The sequence below is a fragment of the Somniosus microcephalus genome, unplaced genomic scaffold (assembly GCF_052327205.1).
Source record: "Somniosus microcephalus isolate GS21.2 unplaced genomic scaffold, FLI_Smic_1.0 unresolved_chr1, whole genome shotgun sequence".
NCBI lineage: Eukaryota > Metazoa > Chordata > Chondrichthyes > Squaliformes > Somniosidae > Somniosus > Somniosus microcephalus.
Genome location: NW_028225179.1, coordinates 84,993,176 through 85,015,684, shown reverse-complemented (window position 1 = coordinate 85,015,684; position 22,509 = coordinate 84,993,176). Strand labels below are relative to the sequence as shown.

Sequence of the window (22,509 nt, the reverse complement as noted above, 5' to 3'; positions counted from 1 at the left end):
AATGGCGGAACAGGCTCGAGGGGCCGAATGGCCTACTCCTGCTCCTATCTTCTATGTTTCTAATATTTCTATGACACACAGTGACCAGAGGAAAGCCTGCTGCTGGTTACAGTCACTTCACAGTGACCAGAGAAAATCTAGTCGCTGGTATTTACAATGTCACTGGAGAAAGCGACTGAAGGAAATCTTCCCCCAGCAGATTCACAGATAGTATGAAGCATGGCTGGGTTTTTATATTAGTGAAGGTGTCAGGTTCACTGATTGTAAGTAGCTGGTGTTGGGACTCAGTAAATCAAGACAGATGTGCATTTATAGAGCCACTTTCACCATCTCAAGACATCCCAAAGTGCTTCACAGCCAATGAAGTACAGTCACTGTTTTACAGTGGGAAACGGCAACCAGTTTGGCACAGCAAGATCCCCCATACAGTAATGAAATAATGACCAGATAATGTTTTAGTGTTGTTGGTTGAGGGATAAATATTGGCCAGGACACCGGGGAGAACTGCCCTGCTAGTCTTAGAATATTGCCCAGGGATCTTTTATATCCACCTGAGAGGGCAGACGGGGCCTCGGTTTAATGTTTCATCCGCAAGGCGGCACCTCCAACAGTGCAGCACTCCCTCAGTACTGCACTGGAGTCTCTGGAGTGGGACTTGAACCCTCAATTTTCCGATTCGGAGACATGACTGCTACCAGCTGAGCCACAGTTGACACTGACTCAGTGGGTGAGATAGTTCCACCAGGCCTGTTTTTTAAATTGCCACTGAATTTAAGGTTTACCCAGTATTACACTGGCTGTTTTAAATTTTGTAATAGTTTTACAGTGTGAAGTAGAATTCCCACTCCCAGGCCAGTCTGATTGGCTAGGAAGTGTGATTGACATGTTAAGTGTAGGTTGGTTGTAAATATAGTGTAGCAGTTGATTGGCTGCTAGTGATGTCAGTCACAAAGAGTATACCCAGCGTTCCTGTAATTTTCTCCTCCTCCGTTCTGCGGCCTGTGCAGTATCTGACAGCATCTGCAAACAAAGTGAGAAGGGTGTAGACTGTGAGGGAAAGAACTGGGTTTGTACTGACTTTATACAGTAAAATACTCATTAATGTGCAGAGCAGTCTGATTATGCAAGTGAGGAAATTAGTAAAAATGCCCTTTGTGCTGTGTGAGAGGATCCAGCTGAGAGGCCTGTTTACTCCCTGCTTTGTGCTGAACTGTTTGGCTGGGACTGAGTGTTGGATATTGAATGTGTTTATTGGAAGCTGGGATTTGGACACAGCATTTCCCTCCTGATTTACAGGCTGAGTTTTTGTTGAGGGGTCATTGCTGAAAATGAGACGGTGAGGTGTGATTATCTGGGAGGTGCAGAGTGTCTGAGGATTCTTACAGATTTCCTGCCTGTGATGAGAATCCATTTTCAGTGAGAGACGTCTGTCTGTGAGGAGTCCTGCTGTACAGGGAAGTCTGATGCTGTCTAGTTTCTTGTAAATAAATTTGTGTAAGTACCAGGGCAAGCCTGATATAGTTGTAAGATTAAGATTGGTATTGGCTCCTTTAATTTTGCCATGGCACATGCAGGGTTAAAATGAGCTTCACTCCCAGGAAAACTATATTGAACCAAAAATATAAATGGCTGGTAATGCAGCAGGTCAGTCAGCATCTATCAAGCGAACAGCCATATTTTTTGTGTATGATTGGCAACGTTTGCAGAATTTTTTATTAACTTGTTACAAAGTTTGTCCAGGGGAGGGGCAGTTTGTTCAATGCTGTGTGAGTTGTTCAAATGTGTTTGATTGCTAGCCCTTTTTGAATGAGCAGTTATTTAAGCCCGGATTGTAACTCCCAGCAGGAGTCTTGCAGGCGGGGGGCTGAGGTGAACTGAAGTGAGGCCTGGGGATTCTTACAGATTTCCTGCCTGTGATGAGAATCCATTTTCAGTGAGAGACATCTCTCTGTGAGGAGTCCTGCTGTACAAGGGAGGCTGATGCAGTCTAGTTTCTTATAATCTAAAGAGTGTTTAAGAACCAGGGCAAGCCTGGGCCTAGTCTTCTGACATTGATTTTAGCTTGGGATTGGTCTCTTTACCAGTTAACACCAGCTTCACTCCAAGGAGACTGTGACAGCCTAGCTTGGTATGTTGAATAAACAGAAAAACTGGAAGCAGCTGTGGAAAGAACCAACATTTGATGTTTCAGTTTTTCATTTAAGATTTGCAGAATTTTACTTTTGATTAACTTGTTGGGGTAGAAATTTGACTTGGAAGGTAGTGCAAAACAGGCGGTATCGCCTGTTCTACCCCCCGCCCGATATTCAATTGCATTGACTGCAATTTCTACCCCAAGTTATGCCGTTGATTTTTTTTAACCCAAGGAATGTGTGTTTGGTTAGTAGCCTTTTTAAAAAATTGAGCAGCCAGTTACTTAAATTCTACTTGTTCCTTCTCTGAGCCTGTCTTTTTCTTCAAATCAGAGACTGTGCCAGTAGTCTTTGAAGAGAGTTTGAGCGACCTTAGAGCATTCGTCAGGCCAGATAGCTTCCATAAATAGTGAGAAAAATAAAAGGACCACTCTGTAAGGAAATTATTGATCTTTCATTTTAGCACAGGATAAGGGAACTATTCATTATTTTTACTATACAATTGATATAGTTTACTTATTCTGTTACTGTTTAATAAATTTACTTAGCAGTTAAAACCTGAAACCAAGTCCAGTGTACTGTTATTCTGCCAACATAACAATGAAGAGTAGGAAGGTTCTGTGAAGGCACAGGATAGGACTAGACGCTAAAATAATCTGACAAATGTTCTGTTCATTAATACAAAGGCAAAATACTGTGGATACTGGAAATCTGAAATAAAAGCAGAAAATGTTGGAAATACTCAGCAGGTCAGGCAACACCTGTGGAGAGAGAAACAGTGTTAACGTTTCAGGTCAATGACCTGACAAATTGTCATCGAGCTGAAACGTTAAATCTCGCTCCCCCCCCCACCACACCCCCCACACCCCATCCCCACCCCCCCCACCCCACCCCACCCCCCCCCCACCACCCCCACCCCCACACCACCCACACCACCCCACCCCCACATGGGTGGACTTCCTCTGAAAGGTGCTAACTGCTCCAGGAGTGCACAATAAGTATGTAATGAAGGTGCACCATGGAAATAGGGACTGGTTCTCAGTGTAGTTACACTGATAGATGGAAGTACAATTCCAATACTATTTTGCTGCTAAAACCATCTCTGAGCAAAATCTAGCCCAAGGTGTTTCAAAATCTACAATAAGTTATATGTACCTGAATGCTCGAAGCATTAGAAATAACAGGGTAGAACTAGAGGTTGTTATGGCAGTTGGGAACTACAATGTTGCAGGAATATCAGAAACATGGCTAAACCCAAGGATGGAAATGAGTATAACATTCAGGGAGGCTTCAAACAATCAAATAGAAAACTGGGAAAACACAAGCGCTCTAGACTCAGAGTTCGTAAATGTACTGCAGAGCTGCGTTGTTACCCTGGCTGTCGAGGAAGCCACAAGAGGCAGAGTTCATCTTAACTTGGTACTTGGAAATAACCCAGATACCATACAGGAAATGGAAGTCATAGTGCTTTGGAGGACAGCGATCACAGAATAATCAAGTTTAACATGATTTGAGATTCATTGATACCAAAAACTGAGAGCCAAGCATGTAACTTTAAACGGGTTAAATTCTTGGAAAGGAGGGAACAACTAAAGCAAATGGAGTGGAAGAGAATGTCCAGCAGCACTTAAGTTGAGGACAAGTATCACATTTGTAAAGGAATAAAGACGGGCATGCAGTATAAATACTTGGTTTAGACCAAACAAATGGGATCTTAAATGGATTAATAAACAAATTAAAAGTGAAATAAGGAAAAAAATTGATTTATACAAATCCAACAGGGATAAGAGAAAGGGGAGGGGAGTTCCCCTGGGATGAATATAGAAACATGAGAAACAAACTAAAATGATGATCAGAGGAACAGAGATCTAGAAAAAGGCACAGCTGCAGAGGAAAATATAACAGTAAAATATTCTTTGCCTTCTTACTGTTGTAGAGTTGAGTCAAAAAGAGTTTAGAGGTGCCATCTTTTGGATAAGACGTTAAATCCAGTCAGTAGTGGGAACTACAATGTTGCAGGAATATCAGAAACATGGCTAAACCCAGAGGATGGAAATGAGTATAACATTCAGGGAGGCTTCAAACAATCAAATAGAAAACGCAAGTGGAAGTAAAACAAGATTCCATGGCACTATTTGAAGAGGAGCAGGGGAGTTTTCCCTGGTGGTCTGGCCAATATTTATCCCTCAATCAACATCTAAAAACAGATAATCTGGTCATTATCACATTGCTGTTCGTGGGAGCTTGTTGTGTGCAAATTGGCTGCCGCATTTCCGACATTACAACAGTGACTACATTGTAGTTCATTGGCTGTGAAGCGCTTTGAGACATACCGAGGTCGTGAAAGGTGCTATATAAATGCAAGTTCGTTCTTTTAAACTAATAAATACCCAGTGATAGATGCTATTTATCTTATAGATAGAAACAAAAGAGGAGTTTTGTGAGGCATTGACAATGATTATGATGGAATTACTGAAAACTGGAGAGATACCAGTAGATTGGAAACAGGCTAAGGGTGATGCCCTTATTCAATAATGTGATTAAATCAGTCACAATCAACTACAGACCTATTAGTCTTACTTCAATTCCATGTAAAAGAATGGAATCAATGATCAGGATTAAACTTGATCATTATACCTATCATAATAGTCTTGTCAACAGCAGCCAGCATAGCTTCAGAAGGGGAAAGTTCCAGCCTGAGCTACCTCCTGGACTCCTTTGATAAAGTGACAACCCAAGTGTATTATGGAAAATGCAATGGCATAGGCACCTTGTGGGTGATGCGACTCAGGAGACCCGATATGGCTAAAGAAGACACTATCATTCAATGACTTCATTCTAAGCCATAGAGTGTTCCTGGGAACAGCAAACTATTACTGGAGCTTCATTCTAAATTGTAGCCATATAGCTGCACCCTAAACAAATCTAGCCTGAAAACATGTCCAAACCAGATGATCTGGTTAGTAAGCTGCGAGGATGGCTTTAATAGGCTCTGTGCAGATCTTGCCCCAGCCAGTGCTGATTGCTCTCGAGAGTTCATCACCCACACTGAAATGTTTGACGAGCGTAGGCCATGCTGAGTCAGTGAATAATCAAGAGCAGGAGCATCCTGTTGTTCAACTGAGCCATAAGCTGTTACCATGTAAATTGTGATACCTAGTGATTGGGAAGGAATGTATTGGTGTGGTGTGGGCATTGCAGAGATTGCAGCTGTATCTTTGCATGCATTTCTCAGTACAGTATATTCAGATCACAGTCCACTAATTGGTTAAATGGATCTTTGTTAAATTTGGCAAGGGACAAATCCGCTGGTTTGTTATGATGAAGCATTGCATTGCAGGTGACTGACTAGCACAGTGATCATCACAAAACTCCAGCAAATGGGAATACAATAGTGAGGCATGACTTGACAAAAGCCTTCCCAAGAACCTCGTCAAAAGGGGAGAAATAATGTGACAAAATCCATGATATTGTTATTCTATAGGGATAAGTAGAGACAGAATTAGCTGTGTATGGAAATGTATCAATATTAATTTAAAGGCAATGGGGATTAAATTGGATATCCCCCAAAAATGGACACGGGGATCGTGATGCGCGATTAACCTGCGCTTGTTCAGTGTAATGTAGGCAGCATGCCAACTTTGTGCCGTCTGCTCATTATAGTGATTTCTGGGTGCAGCCAGTGCTAACCCACTGTTCATTGGCTGCACACATAAGCAGGGAGCACAATAACATTAATAACTTGCACTACTTAAAGCTGGCCTGCACTAATTAAAGCTAGCCTGCAACACTTAATGGGGAGGTGCATTGTGGCTGGAGCAGATGCTGGGAGTGGTTCTGCAAATGAATCTGACCTGGGAAAGAGTGAAGAATGGCTGACCATTGAAGAGAGCGGGCACCCAGGTTTTTGGACGCTGCATTGGAGGTCTTGGTGGTGGAGGAGGTGGAAAGGAGGAGAGATGTCCCATATTCTAAGGGGGGCAGGAGACCCTCCAGAGACATGATGAGAAGGCAGTGGGAACAGATAGCCGCAGAGGTCAATGCCAGGAGTTTAGATCCAAGGACCTGGATGGAGTGCCTCGAAGTTCAGTGACCTCACTCGAGTGGTCAAGGTCAATAAATGCATTTTAAAATGCCGTATCCTACCAACTGCACCACGAGCCTCAGCCACTGCTCAATTCACCACACCCCCATCACTCACCTACCAACAATCTCTATCAATGAGGACTTGTACCTAACATTCATAGTAGTCACACCCACATCTCACAGCTTGCACAAACTGCCAGCTATTCAACCATGACAGCCTCATCACCCAAACAGATTGCATGACACTCACTGACACGCTTCCCCTCTCTTGCAGGAGAAGGTGGCACACAACCAGAGGCAGTAGGAACTAACTGGAGGAGGAGAGGCATGCCTGCATGTTCTAACCCACATGGAGGTGCTGACCATTATGGGAGGGGCCATTTCTGAGGCCTTGGCCACCAATGGGGCTGAATCCATTGAAAATGACGGTATCCTCATACCTAATCCTCCTTCTCGCATCCCACTTCCCCCCTCAGCCCACAATCCCTTCTGACTTACAAGCTACAGAGGGTGTAAGCATGCACTTCTTTCTCCTCTCCCTCACCACAACCCATCCCTTGTCCCTTTTTCATGTCAGATACCCAAGAACTGCAACCTGCCCAGGCACTGGTGGAAAGCAGAAAGACAATGATGATGAAGACACACTGTCATTTAATTTCACATTCGCAGCCACCAGCTCAGATACTGACACTGCGCGTATCTTTAGAGAATAGCATAGAGGCAGGATCTGCACGTGGTGAGACACTGGGCACAAGTGTGCTGCAGCAAGGGCTGGGGCAAGGATAGCGCAGGGGCCAGCTCGCCAGAAGGTGAGATCGCACACGACTGCAGAGGACTCAAATGATGACTTCCATGGGCCAGGCTACAGAAAAAGGCTGATGGGGGTACACACCAAAATGCTTGGTGCACTGGAAAGCCTGCGTTCAATGTCAAGGAGCATAGAGGAGTCCAGCACCAACTTGGCGAAGGGCTTTGCGCACAGCTTGGAGACCATGCTTTCCAACATGGAACGGGTGGCCATCTGTGGAGCCAACTATTATGCAGCATCTGATGGCTGATGTCTCAGCTTCCATTGCAGCACAAGCAGCATCCACCCAATGTCGAGTACTGCAGTGGAAGCTCAGACTGCTGTCATGCAACCTCAGCTTGCTGCCATGGAAGTTTAGACTGCTGCCATCATGGCTCTGGGTACCAGTGTGCAAAGGGGCTTCCAGGGTGTGTCAGCACTCCTGCAATCTGTTCTCCAACAGATCTGCTCCCTAATGACCCTCTGCGGATATGGCCTCCTGCTGACAGCCCTTCTTCCCCCTCCTCCTCCCTCTTCTAGCAGCTTTTCCTGCTCTGCGTGGCCTCTGCTCATTCTCCCAGTCATGCTCAATGCCAAGAGGAAGCCCTACTCGGCCACCCATGTCTGGAAGCAACTGGTCTGTGCACAAGCCTTTAAGTCACCAAAAAAGTACTTCAGCACCAGCCAGACCACTTCCTGTAGATGACTGAAACTTTTAACAAGTATGCAAAAGCACCAAAACGCGTAGAATTGCAGCAGCAGCCAAAAGAAATCATGCGGCAACTAACCTGTAAGTAGTTGATGAACCCTTTAAATATCGCTGATGCGGGGGTCCTTAACGCCATTGACCACTTGTTCAACTGTGGGAGGTTAAGAGTTCCAAAATGGCAGCACTGGCGTCAAATCAGCGATGCACGCTGATTGACGTAATGATCAGCCTGCTCTGCACACCTTCGGCGGATGTTGGGCGCGCGTGCGCTAACCCCTTTACCAATATGGCATTTTGCGTCAGAAGGGTGTGCGTGCGTCGCAGACACCATTTTGGAACCATAAAGGGCCTCGTAGCACTCAAAAAAAGGATGCTACTGAGCCCAATTTCGCCCCCAGAGGGTGGTAAGAGCTAAGGTGGCCTGCAGCGTATCTAGTTTCCACGAGATGGTATTTGTCTTTGTGGTAAACCACTGTCATACCTGTCTGTGTCTGTATGTGTATTCCACTAGGTACAGGTCTGGACATGCCTCGGCTGACTCCTCCCACTATTCCAGGTATATAAGTGACTACCTCCCAGTCCCTTAGTATTCTGGACGGGTCGACCACTCGAGACAAGACCTTCATTCTTTAGTTAATAAAAGCCTGATTGTTACTCGCTCAACTTCAGTCTTTTGAGTAATTGATGGCGCATCAGTCTTTAAACTATAAATAGTTTTATTATGATAACTGAGACAGGAAGACATCCCTTAGAAGGTGTGAAGTGTGACAAAAAATAAGCTTTTTGACTCGAGTTTTAGGTTGGTACAGGTGCACTATCCCTTATCCGAAACCCTTGGGGCCAGCCAGATGTGTTTCAGAATTCGGAATTTTTCGGATTTCAGAACGGATAATAATGCTTATAAATGGACAAGAGGTAGCCGCCGGGTTTACCCTACAGCTACACCACTAGTGATGGATGCAAACCTGGCTAGGTAACCAGATTACTATAAAGAAATAGTTAACAGCAATGTTTCCTCAAAGTTGCACACGGCCACGCAGTAACCTGCAAACTCCCGTGCAAGCTGCTCAAACTTCTACACTGGAAATACCGAGAGACGCTCCACAAAAAAACTTTCGGTTTTCAGAGCTTTGCGAATTTCGGAATTGCGGATAAGGGATAGTTGACCTGTACTGGTTTTCATTCAGTCATAGTACATCAGGAGTTAAAAACCAGAATTATGCACCACCTTAACGCAGTACAGGAAACTTTGGTTTATCCGGAGGTTGTATGTCCGGAAACCTCGATCTAACGGCAGAAATCAGCAGCCGTTTTGTTAGGTTATTTTTCTTCCCCTAGCATTTTTCTTCCCCTGGCATTTTTTTAAACAGTCAGGCTCTGGAAAGCGTCTCTGTAGCTTAGCAACAGCTACAGAGAGGCTTCCAAGGTACGGGCCGACTGTTTACAAGCTGTTGCTAAGCAACAGTGTTTGTTGTCAGATACGGCGATGAAAACCTCCGTATCCTTCAACATTAGCGCTGGTCTATCCGGAAGTTTTGATAGATCGGCAGCAGCTCGGTCCCGTCGGTGCCGGATATCGCGAAGTTTCCTGTACTGTATTGCAATGTATTATTCAGTTGGTCTCTGAGCAGCTATCCTGAGGGAGGATCCAAGTTGATCAATTTAGGCACAAACAGGTTGTGTTATTTATGTGTCTGATTGGTAGCTCCTTTTTGAATTGAACAAATACTTACTTAAATTCATAAACGCTTGTTTGGGGGGAGCTTATTCGTCTGTAGTTTTCAAATCTTTAAGTTTGATGTACAGAACCTGGAACATCTGAAGAGAATTAAATAAGTGAGACAACTTCTGTAATTGGTGAGAAAAGGATTACAGAAGCAATAGATAAAAAAAGAAATCAAGCTACAAATTGTAGCAGTAGAAATGTGAACTACTGTTTCTTTCTACAGTAAGAGGAATTGGCAGAGTTAGATAACTATGTAAAATATTGTTATGGTCCTGCTATTTATTTGCTTGTTCATTTATTTTGTTCAATAATTTCCTGTGACACTTACAGCCTGAATGAAATAAGGTCTCATGCAGAGTTATGCTCCCACTTGTCAAAATCAAGGAGGATGTTGTGGAAGCATGGGCTGCAACCTTATCTAAAGCAATACAAATAACGATGATTATTATCTGCATATACCTGGATATCAGGACAGAGGAAGATGCTCTCAAGGACATAGCGAGCTAGGGCTCACCTATGAGAGTAGTCTTAAAATAGAGGAGTCAAAAATATCTATTCAGATATATATAAAAGGAACAAAAAACTGACAGCAACTTATTTTCCTGATTTGCAAAATGGCTCATTGTCCACTTGCATTCTTAGAGAGCTCAAAAACAGCCTACCTCCCTTCCCACAGTGGCACCACTACTTAATTTAGACTCCATTCCAACACTAATTTTAGAGCATGTAAATAACTGCACTTTATACACTAATCGAGGCTATCTTGCCCTGTTATTTTCAGTAAGCTGCATTTTGTGATGACTCAGTCTGGGAGCTAAAGAGGTACATGAAGAGGGAGAGAGGAAAAAGTAATGGCATCCAGATGCAGGGTGAAGAAGGACAAGGACTAAGGGAGCGCTGCCTGGTGTGGTACTGAATTATATTGAACAGATTCAGTTTCTCTCCATAACCTCTGCTGAGATAGTTGATCCAGTCAGGTTGGGCACTTCCACGGATCTCAGGGCTCCTGGCCGGGGAGTGGGGGGGGTGGGGGGTGGAACATAGGAACAGGAGCAGGCCATTCAGCCCTTCGAGCCTGTTCCGCCATTCAATGAGATCATGGCTGATCTGTAACCTAACTCCATATACCTGCCTTTGCCCCATACCCCTTAATACCTTTGGTTAACAGAAATCTATCAATCTCCGATTTTAAATTAACAATTGACCTAGTATCATCTGCAGTTAGTGACAAAGAGTTCCAAACTTCTACCACTCTTTGCGTGTAGAAGTGTTTCCTAAAATCACTCCTGAAAGGCCTGGATCTAATTTTAAGCTATGTCCCCTAGTCCTAGATTCCCCAACCAGCAGAAATAGTTGCTCATTATCTACTCTATCAGTTCCCCTTAATACCTTGAAAACTTTGATCACATCACCCCTTAATCTTCAACCCTAGTTTGTAGAATCTCTCCTTGTACTGTAATTGAATCCTTGGAGTCCAGGTATCGTTCTAGTAAATCAAGGCTGCACTCCCTCCAAGGCCAGTATATACTTCCTGAGGTGTGGTGCCCAGAACTGAACACAGTGCTCCAGGTGTGGTCTAACCAGGGCTTTGTACAGCTGAAGCATGACTTCTTAAACCCCTTGTATTCTAATCCTCTAGAATAAAGGCTAGCATTCCATTAGCCTTTTTGATTATTTTTTGTATCTGTCCATTACATTTTAATGACCTATGTACAGGGACTCTTAAATCTTTTTGGACCTCTACTGCTTCTAACTGTTCACCATTTAGAAAGTACTCTGATCTATCCTTTTTTAGGTCCAATGTGGATGACCTCACATTTGCCTACATTGAAATCCATTTGCCACAGTTTTGCCCATTCACTTAATCTATTAATACCTCTTTGTAAAGTTATGCTTCCATCAACACTGCTTACAATGTTTTATCTTTGTATCATCAGCAAACCTGGATATGTGGCTCTCTATCCTGTCATCGAAGTCGTTAATAAACACAGTGACTAATTGAGGCCCCAATGACTAATTGAGGCCCCAACACAGATCCCTAGGGGACGCCATGAGTCACATCCTGCCAATTAGAGGACCTGCCCATTATCCCTACTCTCTTTCCCCTGCCTCTCAGCCAAACTTCTAACCAGGTCAATAATTTGCCCTCAATTTCATGAGCTACAACTTCAGCTAACAGTCTCTTATGAGGGGCTTTATTGACTGCCTTCTGGAAGTCCATATAAATAACATCAATGGACATTCCCCTGTCCACTACTTTAGTCACCTCTTCAAAAAATTATATCAGGTTCGTCAGGCATGGCCTGGCTTTCACAAATCAATGCTGGCTTTCTCTGATCAGCTGAAAATGTTAAAGGTGTTCAGCCATCCTATCCTTAATTATAGACTCTAGTAATGTCCTGTCAACAGATGTTAGGCTAACTGGTCTATAATTCCTTGGTTTCCCCCTCTCGCCTTTCTTAAATAGCGAAGTGGCATGTGCAATTTTCCAATCTAAAGGTTCCTGAATCGAGAGAACTTTGGAAGATCATAGTTAGGTCATTGGCAATGTTCTCACCAATTCCTTTAAACCCGGGGATGAAAACCATCTTGTCTTGGGAATTTGTCACTCTTTAGTGGCATTATTCTCTTCATTACTGTTAATTTGCTTACGTTAATTATGGTGAGTCCCTGTCCGTAATTCAAAATTAGCTTCCTTGGGGTGTCCAGCATACCATCCTCTTCCCCTACTGTAAAAAATGATGCAATGTAATTATTTGACATGTCTGCCATTTCTTTATTTTCCTTTATAATATCACCATTACCAGTTTTTAAGGGGCCCACACTGCTCTTAACCACCCTCTTTTTTCTAATATAAGTTTTTTGTGTTGATTTTGATAATCCTTGCAAGTTTCTTTTCATACTCCTTTTTGTAGCTCTTACGATCTGCTCTGTCACCCTTTGCTGTTCTTTTAACTCTCCCATTCACCAGGATCTGTTATATTTTTTGCATTCTTGAATGCTTTTTCTTTTAGTTTTATGTTGCCCCTTACCTCTTTGGTTGTTTTTTGGCAAGTACAGCTCTTGTCCCTTCGGGGTATAAACTGGTTCTGTATCACGTGAAATTCTTTTTTGAACAACCCCCACTGATCCTCTGACATTTTACCCATTAATAGATTTTCCCACTTTACTGTGGACCGCCTCTGTCTCATCCTGTTGAATTCGGCCTTACCTAAATCTAGAACCTTAGCTGTTTCGCGTTTCTCCCTTTCACACACAACATTAAACTCAGTCATATTATGGTCGCTATTAGATAAATGTTCACGCACCATTAGGCTGTTAACTAGATCTGGCTCATTACTCAGTTTTAAATCTAATATGGCCTGCCCCCTTGTTGGTTAGAGGACATATTGTTGTAGAAAACTGTCCTGAACACACTCAAGAAATTCTCTACCTTTCTGACATGAGCTTGTCTGCTTATTCCAATCTACATGGAAGATAAAATCCCCCATTAAAACCACACTGCCTTTACTACATGCTTGTCTGATCTCTGCATTAATACATTCTGACGCTTCATAGCTGCAACTAGGGAGCCTGTACACAACTCCACTACAGTCTTAAATCCTTTTCTATTTCTTAATTCTACCTATAAAGTCTCCACTACCTGCTTACCTCTCGTTATATCCTCTCTTATCATAGAAGTAATTTCATCCTTAATCACTAATGCTACTCCTCCCCCCTCTACCATTTTCCCTATCCTTCCTATAGATCTTATAACCTGGTATATTCAGTTCCCAGTCCTGACCATGTGCCTACCATATCATACCCTCTAAGTTGAATTTGCTCCAGCAATACATTCAATTTGTTTCTTATACCCTGTGTGTTTGTATAAAGAACGCTTATTTGGGCCACACACCCTAATCTGTCCTTCTGCTCTAATGTTGTTTTTCTCACACATTTCATATTTCTCACACCCGATTTAATGACTTTATATTTTTTATTTTTCCCTTTGCCTGTAGTACCTGCTGCACAATTTCTGACTAGTACTCTACTCTTCCTTTTTATTTGTTTTAGAATTATTTTTCCACGTGAGCCCTCGGGACGGGGTGGGGGTGGGGGCAAGAATTAGCCAGAACATCTGCTTCTGATTACAATCCGGTGATCCCCACTGGAAAGAGTGGGTGTCGAGTGAGGGCAACATAAACTTGGCTCTGATGGCCACACACAGTTGTCCACAATCTATTGACACTCAGTGTGGAGCTGTCTCCAGGAGTCACCACCTTCAGCAGAGAGGGAAGAGAATTGGAGAAAAAACATGATTTTTCTTTTATTGTCTTACAGAAGGATCATACTGTATTAAACCATATCCTGCACAGAAAACAGGGAAGATAGACACCAGAGGTACATCCAGGTCATCACCCAAGGAATGGCTGCACAGTACAGCTATCTTCTGCAAATCCATTCAATCCAGAGAACTTCAATACATTGTCAGAACTAAAACTGATTAAGTGTCAAGCATCCCTTCAAAACCAATGTTCCAAAAGCCGCGGCGGTTTGAGGTTGTTTGCACCAGAAGGTGAAGAAACCTTAAAAAGTACAGGGCTAGTAACAAATTGCCCAAGCAGTGACTTTCACACAATTGGTAAAGCTCCTGAAGTACTGGCACATCCATAGAGGTGAGAAGCCATTCAGGTGTGTGAGAAAGGCTTCGGTCATTCAATTCTCGTGAACACTGGCACATCAAAACAGATGAAAGGCTGTTAAGCAGTGAGGGGTGTGAGAAGAGATTTGCACGTTGTCAGACTTCCTGATACACAGGTGCATGTACACAGGCAAGAAGGAATCCAGATGTGAGGATTTTAACAAAGTCTCAGTGCGGTGGTCACGTCTGTTGCAAAATAAGGGCAGCTACATGGGCGAGAAACCATACAAGTGTGATGTGTGTGGCTGGGCCTTTTCACAGGCATCGATCCTCGTGGAACATCTGCGCATTCACACAGGGGAGAAGCCGTTCAAGTGTGAAGTGTGTGAGAAGTCCTTTGCACAAGCATCGACCCTCCTGCAACACTGGCGTATACATACGGGTGAGAAACCATTTAAGTGCAAGATTTGTGACAAAGCTTTCTTAAAGCAGTCGCAGCTCGTGGAACATCAGCGCACTCACACAGGGGAGAAACCATTCAGGTGTGACGCTTGTGACAAAGCTTTTGTGACATCGTCACGCCTACTGGAACACCAGCAATCTCACACAGGTGAGAAACCATTCAGGTGTGACGCTTGTGACAAAGCTTTTGTGACATCGTCACGCCTACTGGAACACCAGCGAACCCACACAGGTGAGAAACCATTCAGGTGTGAGGCTTGTGACAAAGCTTTCACACTTTTGTCATTACTTCTGAAACATCAGCGCACTCACACAACTGAGAAACCGTTCAAGTGCGAAAGTTGTAGCAAAGCTTTCATTAAGTCCTCGGGCCTCCTGGCACATAAGTGCATTCGGAAAGACGAAAAACCGCTCTGGTGTGCAATTTGCAAAAAAGCTTTCTGCAACTCATCATACCTCCGTGTTCACCAGCGCATCCATACAGGAGAAAGACCATACAAGTGTGAATTTTGCAACAAAAGTTTCATCCAGTCAACAAGTCTCCGACAACACCAGCGTATCCATACAGATGAGAGACCGTTCAGGTGTGCGGTTTGCAACAAAGATTTCTGCAACTCATCATATCTACGGGTACACCAGCGCGGCCATACAGATGAGAGACCGTTCAGGTGTGAGATTTGTGACAAAGATTTCTGCAGCTCAGCATACCTTGTGGTACACCAGCGCATTCACACAGGTGACAAGCCGTTCAGGTGTGAGATTTGTGACAAAGATTTCTGCAGCTCAGCATATCTACGGGTACACCAGCGCATTCACACAGGTGACAAACCGTTCAGGTGTAAGGTTTGTGACAAAGCTTTCTTCAGCTCCTCATACTTTCTGAAACACCAGTGCGTCCCCACATCTGATAAACTATTCAAGTGTGAGTTTTGCAATAAAGGTTTCACACAGTTGTTAGACCTCACTGAACACCAGCGCACCCACACAGGCGACAGACGCTTCCAGTGCAATAGCTGCCAGAACTGCTTCACCTACTCCTCCTCTCTAGAGATACACCAGTGCATCAACACGGAGTAGAAACCCTTCCAGTGCGACATCTGCCAGAACTGATTAACCGATTCCTTCTGTCTCACAAAGCACTGGCACATCCACACAGGCTAGAAGCCAATTCAAGTACTCAACCTGCGCAGAGCTTCAAAGAGTTGTCCCCACCCCCCTACAGAGATAAGCAGCAGTTCCAGTGCAGCCCCTCACAAATTTCAGGAACATCGTCAACCTCTCTTGCTGTCCGTGCATCCACATGGGTGAGAAACGGTGGAGGTGCACCATTTTCAAGACAGCTGTTAAATAGTGTAACTAGTTCATCAACAGAGGCAAGAAGTGCAGAGTCTCCAGAGGCAAGAGTGTCTGTACAGTGAAAAATGCTAATGGCGTCCTTCCCAACATTAATCTAGCACTCTCAATCTATTGCCATGCTTCTCCATTACAAGGAAATGTCCTGTGTATAGACATGAAAGGAAGATGAGAAGGAGCTCGTAAGTTAAGGGAAAGAGAATGAAACACAGGAAAAGACAAATACAGAGAAAAACCCTACAGAAATTGAAATAGAACGGTTGTGAGGAGATGGCTCAGTGGTCTCAATGACCTTTGCTTGTCTCATCCTACAATCCCCAATTGCCCGAGCAGGGTTTACAAGCCTTCAGTAGCTCACTTGTCATGATGGGATAAGAGGATCGTACAGCTTGGAGTAGGGCAAGAGCTGTAAGAGTATGTCCAATGTGACATGTCACCACCCAGCCCACTGCAGATAAAGCTTTGAACCCAGCAGAGACACGTAGGCAGTTCGTGTCATTAAATAGGAGAGATATTACATTAAAGAGGTGCTAACTGTGTGTAAAAACATTCTTGCAGCTCCTACCACCACAGGTTTGGGATTTCTTTTTCCAATGTTGTCCCAAAATTTTCCTACGCACCCGCCATCCCCCCAACTCTGGTTTGGTCCCATGGCTCCAGCACCTTGCCCACTTCTTTGGATTTGTACTTCTTTGTTTTATTTCCAAGTTTCTCACTGGGATATCTTCTCTGCTTTCCTCCCTCTGCCTCTGCACCAAGCGACGAATCATTCTTGGTGATTTCAACCTCCATCTCCACTCTTCTTGCTCTCTCTCCTCTGAGTTCACTGCCCTCCTTTCCTCCCTAAATCTCTCCCTCCATGTAAACTCTCCTACCCATATGCACGGCCACCCCCTTGATCTTGCCATCTCGCGTGACCTAGCTACTCCCATTGTAACTTTCACTGATAAAGCAATCTCTGATCATTGTATCACTCTCCACCCATATTCCCCTTCCCTCCACCCCTCCCAACCCCATTTTTTTCTGTGCCCTGGAAAAAGTCTCCCTCAAGTCACTTTTCACTACACTTTCAAATTCCAACTATCTAGACTTTGGTCCACAATTCATCATGACATTTCTGCATCAACCAATCTGCTAAATCACACCCTCTCCAACACCTTTGATGCCCTTGTCCCCATTAAAACCATTACCCTTTCTCTTACCCTAGTTCAACTCCAGAGACTTGAGCACAGACATCTAGGCTGGCACTCCAGTACAGTACTGAAGGAGTGCTGCACTGTCGGAGGTGTGGTCTTTCAGATGAGACGTTAAACTGAGGCCCTGTCTGCCTTTTCAGGTGGACGTAAAAGATCCGATGGCACTATTTCAAAGAATAGCCGGGGAGTTATCCGCAGTGTCCTGGCCAATATTTATCCCTCAACATCACTAAAAAAAAAAGTATACCTCTCACCTCTGCTCCCTTAAGCCCAAGGGACGCAGATTTGAACATCTTTGGCAGACAACTGGTTTAACTAGCCATCGCCAGATCTGGCTGGACCACATAAAGCATTATCGGGTCCTGCTCTCCATTGCTAAACCTGCTCATTATTCAAAGATCATCCAGGAATGCAAAGATAACCCCCGGCTTCTCTTCACCATAAACCTCTATCCTGTGTCTCCTCCGCCCTCACCTCCAACAAGTGCGAGGAGCTCATGGACTTTTTTGTCACAAAGATCAAAACTATACATTCAGCTGCCTCTGCCGCTCCCTTCCCTTCCCCTAGCCCACTGAATGTTCCCCGCAGCCCTAGCCCTGAACTCACGTCTTTCTCTAGATTCTACCCCATCTTCTATCTTGCTTTCTCTGAGCGCACCTTGACCATGAGACCCACCCTCAATCCTATTCTGAACAAACTGTTGACCACCTAACTTCCCTTCCTGGGCCCCATGTTAGCTGATATTGTTAACAGTTCTCTCTCCTTTGGAACTGTCCCCCTCCCCATCACATCTGCTGTAATCACCCCCTCCTCAAAAAAAACAAAACACCCTTGACCCCTTTGTCCTTGGAAACTATTGCCCCATCCCCAACCTCCCTTTCCTTTCCAAAGTCCTTGAACGTGTTGTCGCCTCCCAAATCCCTGCCCATCTTTCCCGCAATTCCACGTTTGAATCTCTCCAAACAGGTTTCCGGTTCCGTCACATTATCAGAGTCAGGAATGACATTCTATGTGACTGACCGTGGTAAACTATCCCTCCTCATCCTTCTTGACCTATCTGCAGCTTGCGACACAGTTGACCACACCATCCTCCTCCCATGCCTCTCCTCTGTTGTCCAGCTGAGTGGAACTGCCCTTGCTGGGTTCCATTCTTATCTATCGAATCATAGCCAGAGAATCCCATGCAATGGCTTCTGTTCCCACTCATGCACCATTACCTCTGGAGTCCCCCAAGGATCTATTCTTGGCCCCCTTCTATTTTTCATCTACATGCTGCCCCTCAGCGATAATCATCCAAAAACACAACATCAGGTTCTACATGTACGCTGATGACGCTCAGCTCTATCTTACCACCACCTCTCAATCCCCTCCACTGTCTCTGATTTGTTACACTGCTTGTCTGACATCCAGTACTGGATGAGCAGAAATTTCCTCCAACTAAATAATGGGAAGGCTGAAGCCATTGCCTTTGGTCTCCGCCACAAACTCTAATCCCTGGTCACCGTTTCCATCCCCTGGCAACTGTCTGAAGCTGAGCCAGACCGTTCGCAACCTTAGTGTTCACAGAATCCCCGAAACCCCACAGTGCAGACAGAGGCCATTTCGGCCCATCAAGCCTGCACCGGCCCATCAAGCCTGCACCGACACATATCCCACCCGATCCCCGTAACCCCTACACCAACACATATCTCACGCTATCCCCGTAACCCCACGTATTTAATCGCCCTAACACTAAGGGTCAATTTATCATAGCCAATCAACTTAACCCACACATCTTTGGACTGTGGGAGGAAACCGGAGCACCCGGAGGAAACCCACGCAAACACGGGGAGAATGTGCAAACTCCACACAGACAGTCACTCGAGGCCGGATTCGAACCCGGGTCCCTGGCGCTGTGAGGCAACAGTGCTAACCACTATGCCAACGTGCTGCCCTTGTGAAAAGAAATGTAATCACTGAGATCTACAGCGAGTTACTACCTCCACTGCTCACCTGTCTCCTCTTTTTAGCCGTGTAGAGATTCTGGTCAGACAACTAGGCAATATGTGCTACAGGAGGCTGAGCATTCCACAGCAAGAGCTTATAAAATTCCCCATACTCTGAGCAAAAGTTTTGTGGCAGAGAATTCCACAGTTTAACCGCCTGCCATGTAAAAAAAATGGTTGAAATTTACAAGGTTAGCAGCCTCTCTCCTTGAAGCTGATTGGTCCATAGGAACCATCTGATCACCAGATTTCTCTGGCCAGTGTTCATTGTGAATAATGTGGTTATGATGAATGTCAGCTCCGCCCTATCTCATGTCGTTAAGTATTTCCATGTTATACTCGTTCATATGAATTTGTAGCAGGACCACTGCATTGGAATTTTTATGTCGAGCTATGTCTGCTGTTTCCAGAAGATTTTATTTTGTCTTGATGTGAGGGTCTGCGTGAAGGCAGTCTGTGGTAAATGTCTGGAATGGACATTCAGGTTCAGACAGGGCATCTGCTTTCCTTTGCGGTATGTCATCGTTGTTTGACTATTACTTCAGACAATGCTTGCACGCTTGCTACTGTGTGAAAAGACAGAGCCATTGTCTGTAATGACTGACCTAGCAGGGTAGCCACCTGTAAAAATAGTTGTCTCACTCGTAACACCGATGACACAACATGTGTACTTTAATCAAGGAGAAGGATGTTCTTTAAAGAACCCAACCTTTCCTTCAAAGAAAATGAAGGTTCTATATGGGTACAGTCCCAGTTTCTTGAGTTCATTTAGCCCCAACAGTACTTCACTGTAATGGCATGGAGATGAAACTCCTTGGAGCTGTAATACTCATGTTACAATTATCTACAATTCAGTTGGCATTCTGGAAAAGTACACGAAGAACATTGAAATGTTTGTTACTTTGGTTTGAGAAAATGGTTTAAAATGTTAGTGTACTACTGTATTGTTACTTATACCTGCTGATTTATTTACTGCTGTATAAATTTACATCTTGCAATAAATATAATTTTTAGCATTGGCCTAAGTTAATTGGACTGTCATCATGATGTTTCTCAGCCTATGGATACAGCCAAGAACATGTGCTGGGCATCCCACTGGTCTTCCATTGCAAAATAATTCAGCAAACTGCAATTGTTCCTACTGCACCAATGAATAGCCCGTTCTCTCCACTCGAAGTTTATCAGTTTCAGTTGGTAGGAAGTGTGGACCTGCCCTTGGAAAATGCCTTGCTGGCATAAACAGAGAGAGAGTTGGGGAAAGGTAGAATTATGACGGTAGTTAGGGTACCAGCTGCTAACCACATTTCATTGAGTTATATATGGGCTGGATTTTACCAGCCCTGAGGAGGCGGGTTCGGAGGCAGGACTGGTGGGAAAAATTGGGAGCGGGTCCCAACCTGCCTCCGAACCATCTTCCCCGGAGTCGGGTCCCCGACTCGCGCAGGGACCCGTCTCCTAGCGGCGGGAAGGGGATTAGAGCCAATTAACTGCCTGTTAACAGGCTGTTAAGAGACTTCACCATTCTACGCCTGCTGATGCGGGCTTCCCGACGTCGGGGAAACCCCGCCAGGGTCAGCGGGGGTGAGAGGGGTTGAAATGTCAACTGTAGAGGTGAGTAATGGGTGCAAGTGTGGACAGGTAAGTATGAGAGGTGAGTGTAAAGTGGTGGAAAAAGTTTCCTTATCTTTGCTTCTTTCTGTAGGCTTCAACCTTTGAGGATCCAGAGGTGCCTCATCTCAACGGCAGAGATCACAGAATGGCTGCTGCATTCTCAGATGCAGCAGACATCTGCTTTCTGCTGAGGAGAGAGGTCTTGGTGAGCCTGTGTGCAAGGGCTCACCTTAGAACAGAGATTGTCAGTGTTTGACAGCTTCTCAAAACTGTCAAATGCTGACAATTGATCTGTCAATAATTTTTTGACAGATGAAGCGTCATACGCTGACGACATCTGTCACCGGCTTTCCCTTAATTGGCCAATAACAGCCAATCAAGGAAAAATAGCATAGGTTGGTCAGACATCGCTGGGGGTGGGACTGAAACCCGGAAACCAGAAGTCCCACCTCCAGCACGTCTCCAGTGAGAAAATCCAGCCCTACGAGTCAAAGTCATTACGGCACAGAATGAGGCCATTCGGCACATTGAGTCTATGTCGGCTCTCTCTAGAGCAATTCAGGCAGTCCCATTCCCCTGCTCTATCCCCGTAGCCCTGCAAGTTTAATTCCCTCAAGTGCCTATCCAATTTCCTTTTGAAATCATTGAGTGTCTCCGCTTCCACCACCCTCATCGGCAGCGAGTTCCAGGTCATTACCACTCGCTGCATAAAAAAGTTCTTCCTCACATCCCCCCTGTATCTCTTGCCCAAAACTTTAAATCTGTGTCCCCTAGTCTTTGTACCATCAGCTAATGGGAACAGCCTTTCCCTGTCTACCTAATCCAAAACCGTCATAATCTTGTACACCTCTATCAAATCTCCCCTCAACCTCCTTTGCTCCAAGAACAACCCCAGCTTCTCCAACCTAACCTTGTAGCTAAAATCCCTCATCCCTGGAAACATTCTGGTAAATCTCCTTTGCACCCTCTCAAGAACCTTCACATCCTTTCTAAAATGTGGTGACCAGAACTGGACACAATACTCCAGTTGTGGCCTAACTGGAGCTTTATAAAGGTTCAGCATAACTTCCCTGCTTTTGTACTCAATACCTTTATTTATAAAACCCAAGATCCCATATGCTTTACTAACCACTCTCAATATGTCCTGCCACTTTCAAAGATCTATGCACATGAACCCCCAGGTCCCTCTGTGCCTGCACACGCTTTAGAACTGTGCCATTAAGTCTATATTGCCTCTCCCTATCCCTTCTGCCAAAGTGTATCACCTCACACTTCTCTGTATTAAATTCCATCTACCACTTGTCTGCCCATTCTGCTAGCCTATCTATGTCCTGTTGCAGTCAATTGGTATCCTCACTGTTTGCCACACCTCCAAGTTTGGTATCAGCAAATTTTGAAATTTTACTCTATTCCAATATCCAAGTCATTTATATATATCAAAAAAAGCAATGGCCCCAGCACTGACCTTTGGGGAGCACCACTGTCTACCATCCTCCAGTCTGAAAAACAGCCATTTACCACAACTCGCTGTTTTCTGTCTTTAAGCCAATTCCTTATCCAAGCTGACACTGACCCTCCTATTCCATGAGACTCAATTTTGTTAACCAGTCTTTTATGTGGTACTTTGTTGATGTGCCTCAATAATTCCGAGACTCGATGTTAGCGAAACAAAACAAGGCTTTTATTAACTTAGAAGGTAACACGTAGTGGAGAGAGGTATCTTCCATCCGGAGGGCTGCAGTACTGGATATGAGGCCAGACTGAGCTTGCTTACATAGGGGCCAGGTATGGGCGGAGCCCTACACACAACATATTCCAATATACAATACAATGGTGAGGAA

General features: G+C 44.5%; 1 protein-coding gene across 1 annotated transcript; it reads left to right on the top strand.

The window, feature by feature from the left end:
* The first annotated feature begins 817 nt into the window (after positions 1-817).
* On the top strand, positions 818-20,076 carry LOC147095549 (uncharacterized). Its single transcript, XM_085974671.1, has 2 exons — positions 818-1,031; positions 13,761-20,076. The coding sequence occupies exon 2, from the start codon at positions 14,242-14,244 to the stop codon at positions 15,598-15,600; it is 1,359 nt and encodes a 452-aa protein (XP_085830797.1). The 5' UTR covers positions 818-1,031; positions 13,761-14,241; the 3' UTR covers positions 15,601-20,076.
* Positions 20,077-22,509: the final 2,433 nt, after the last annotated feature.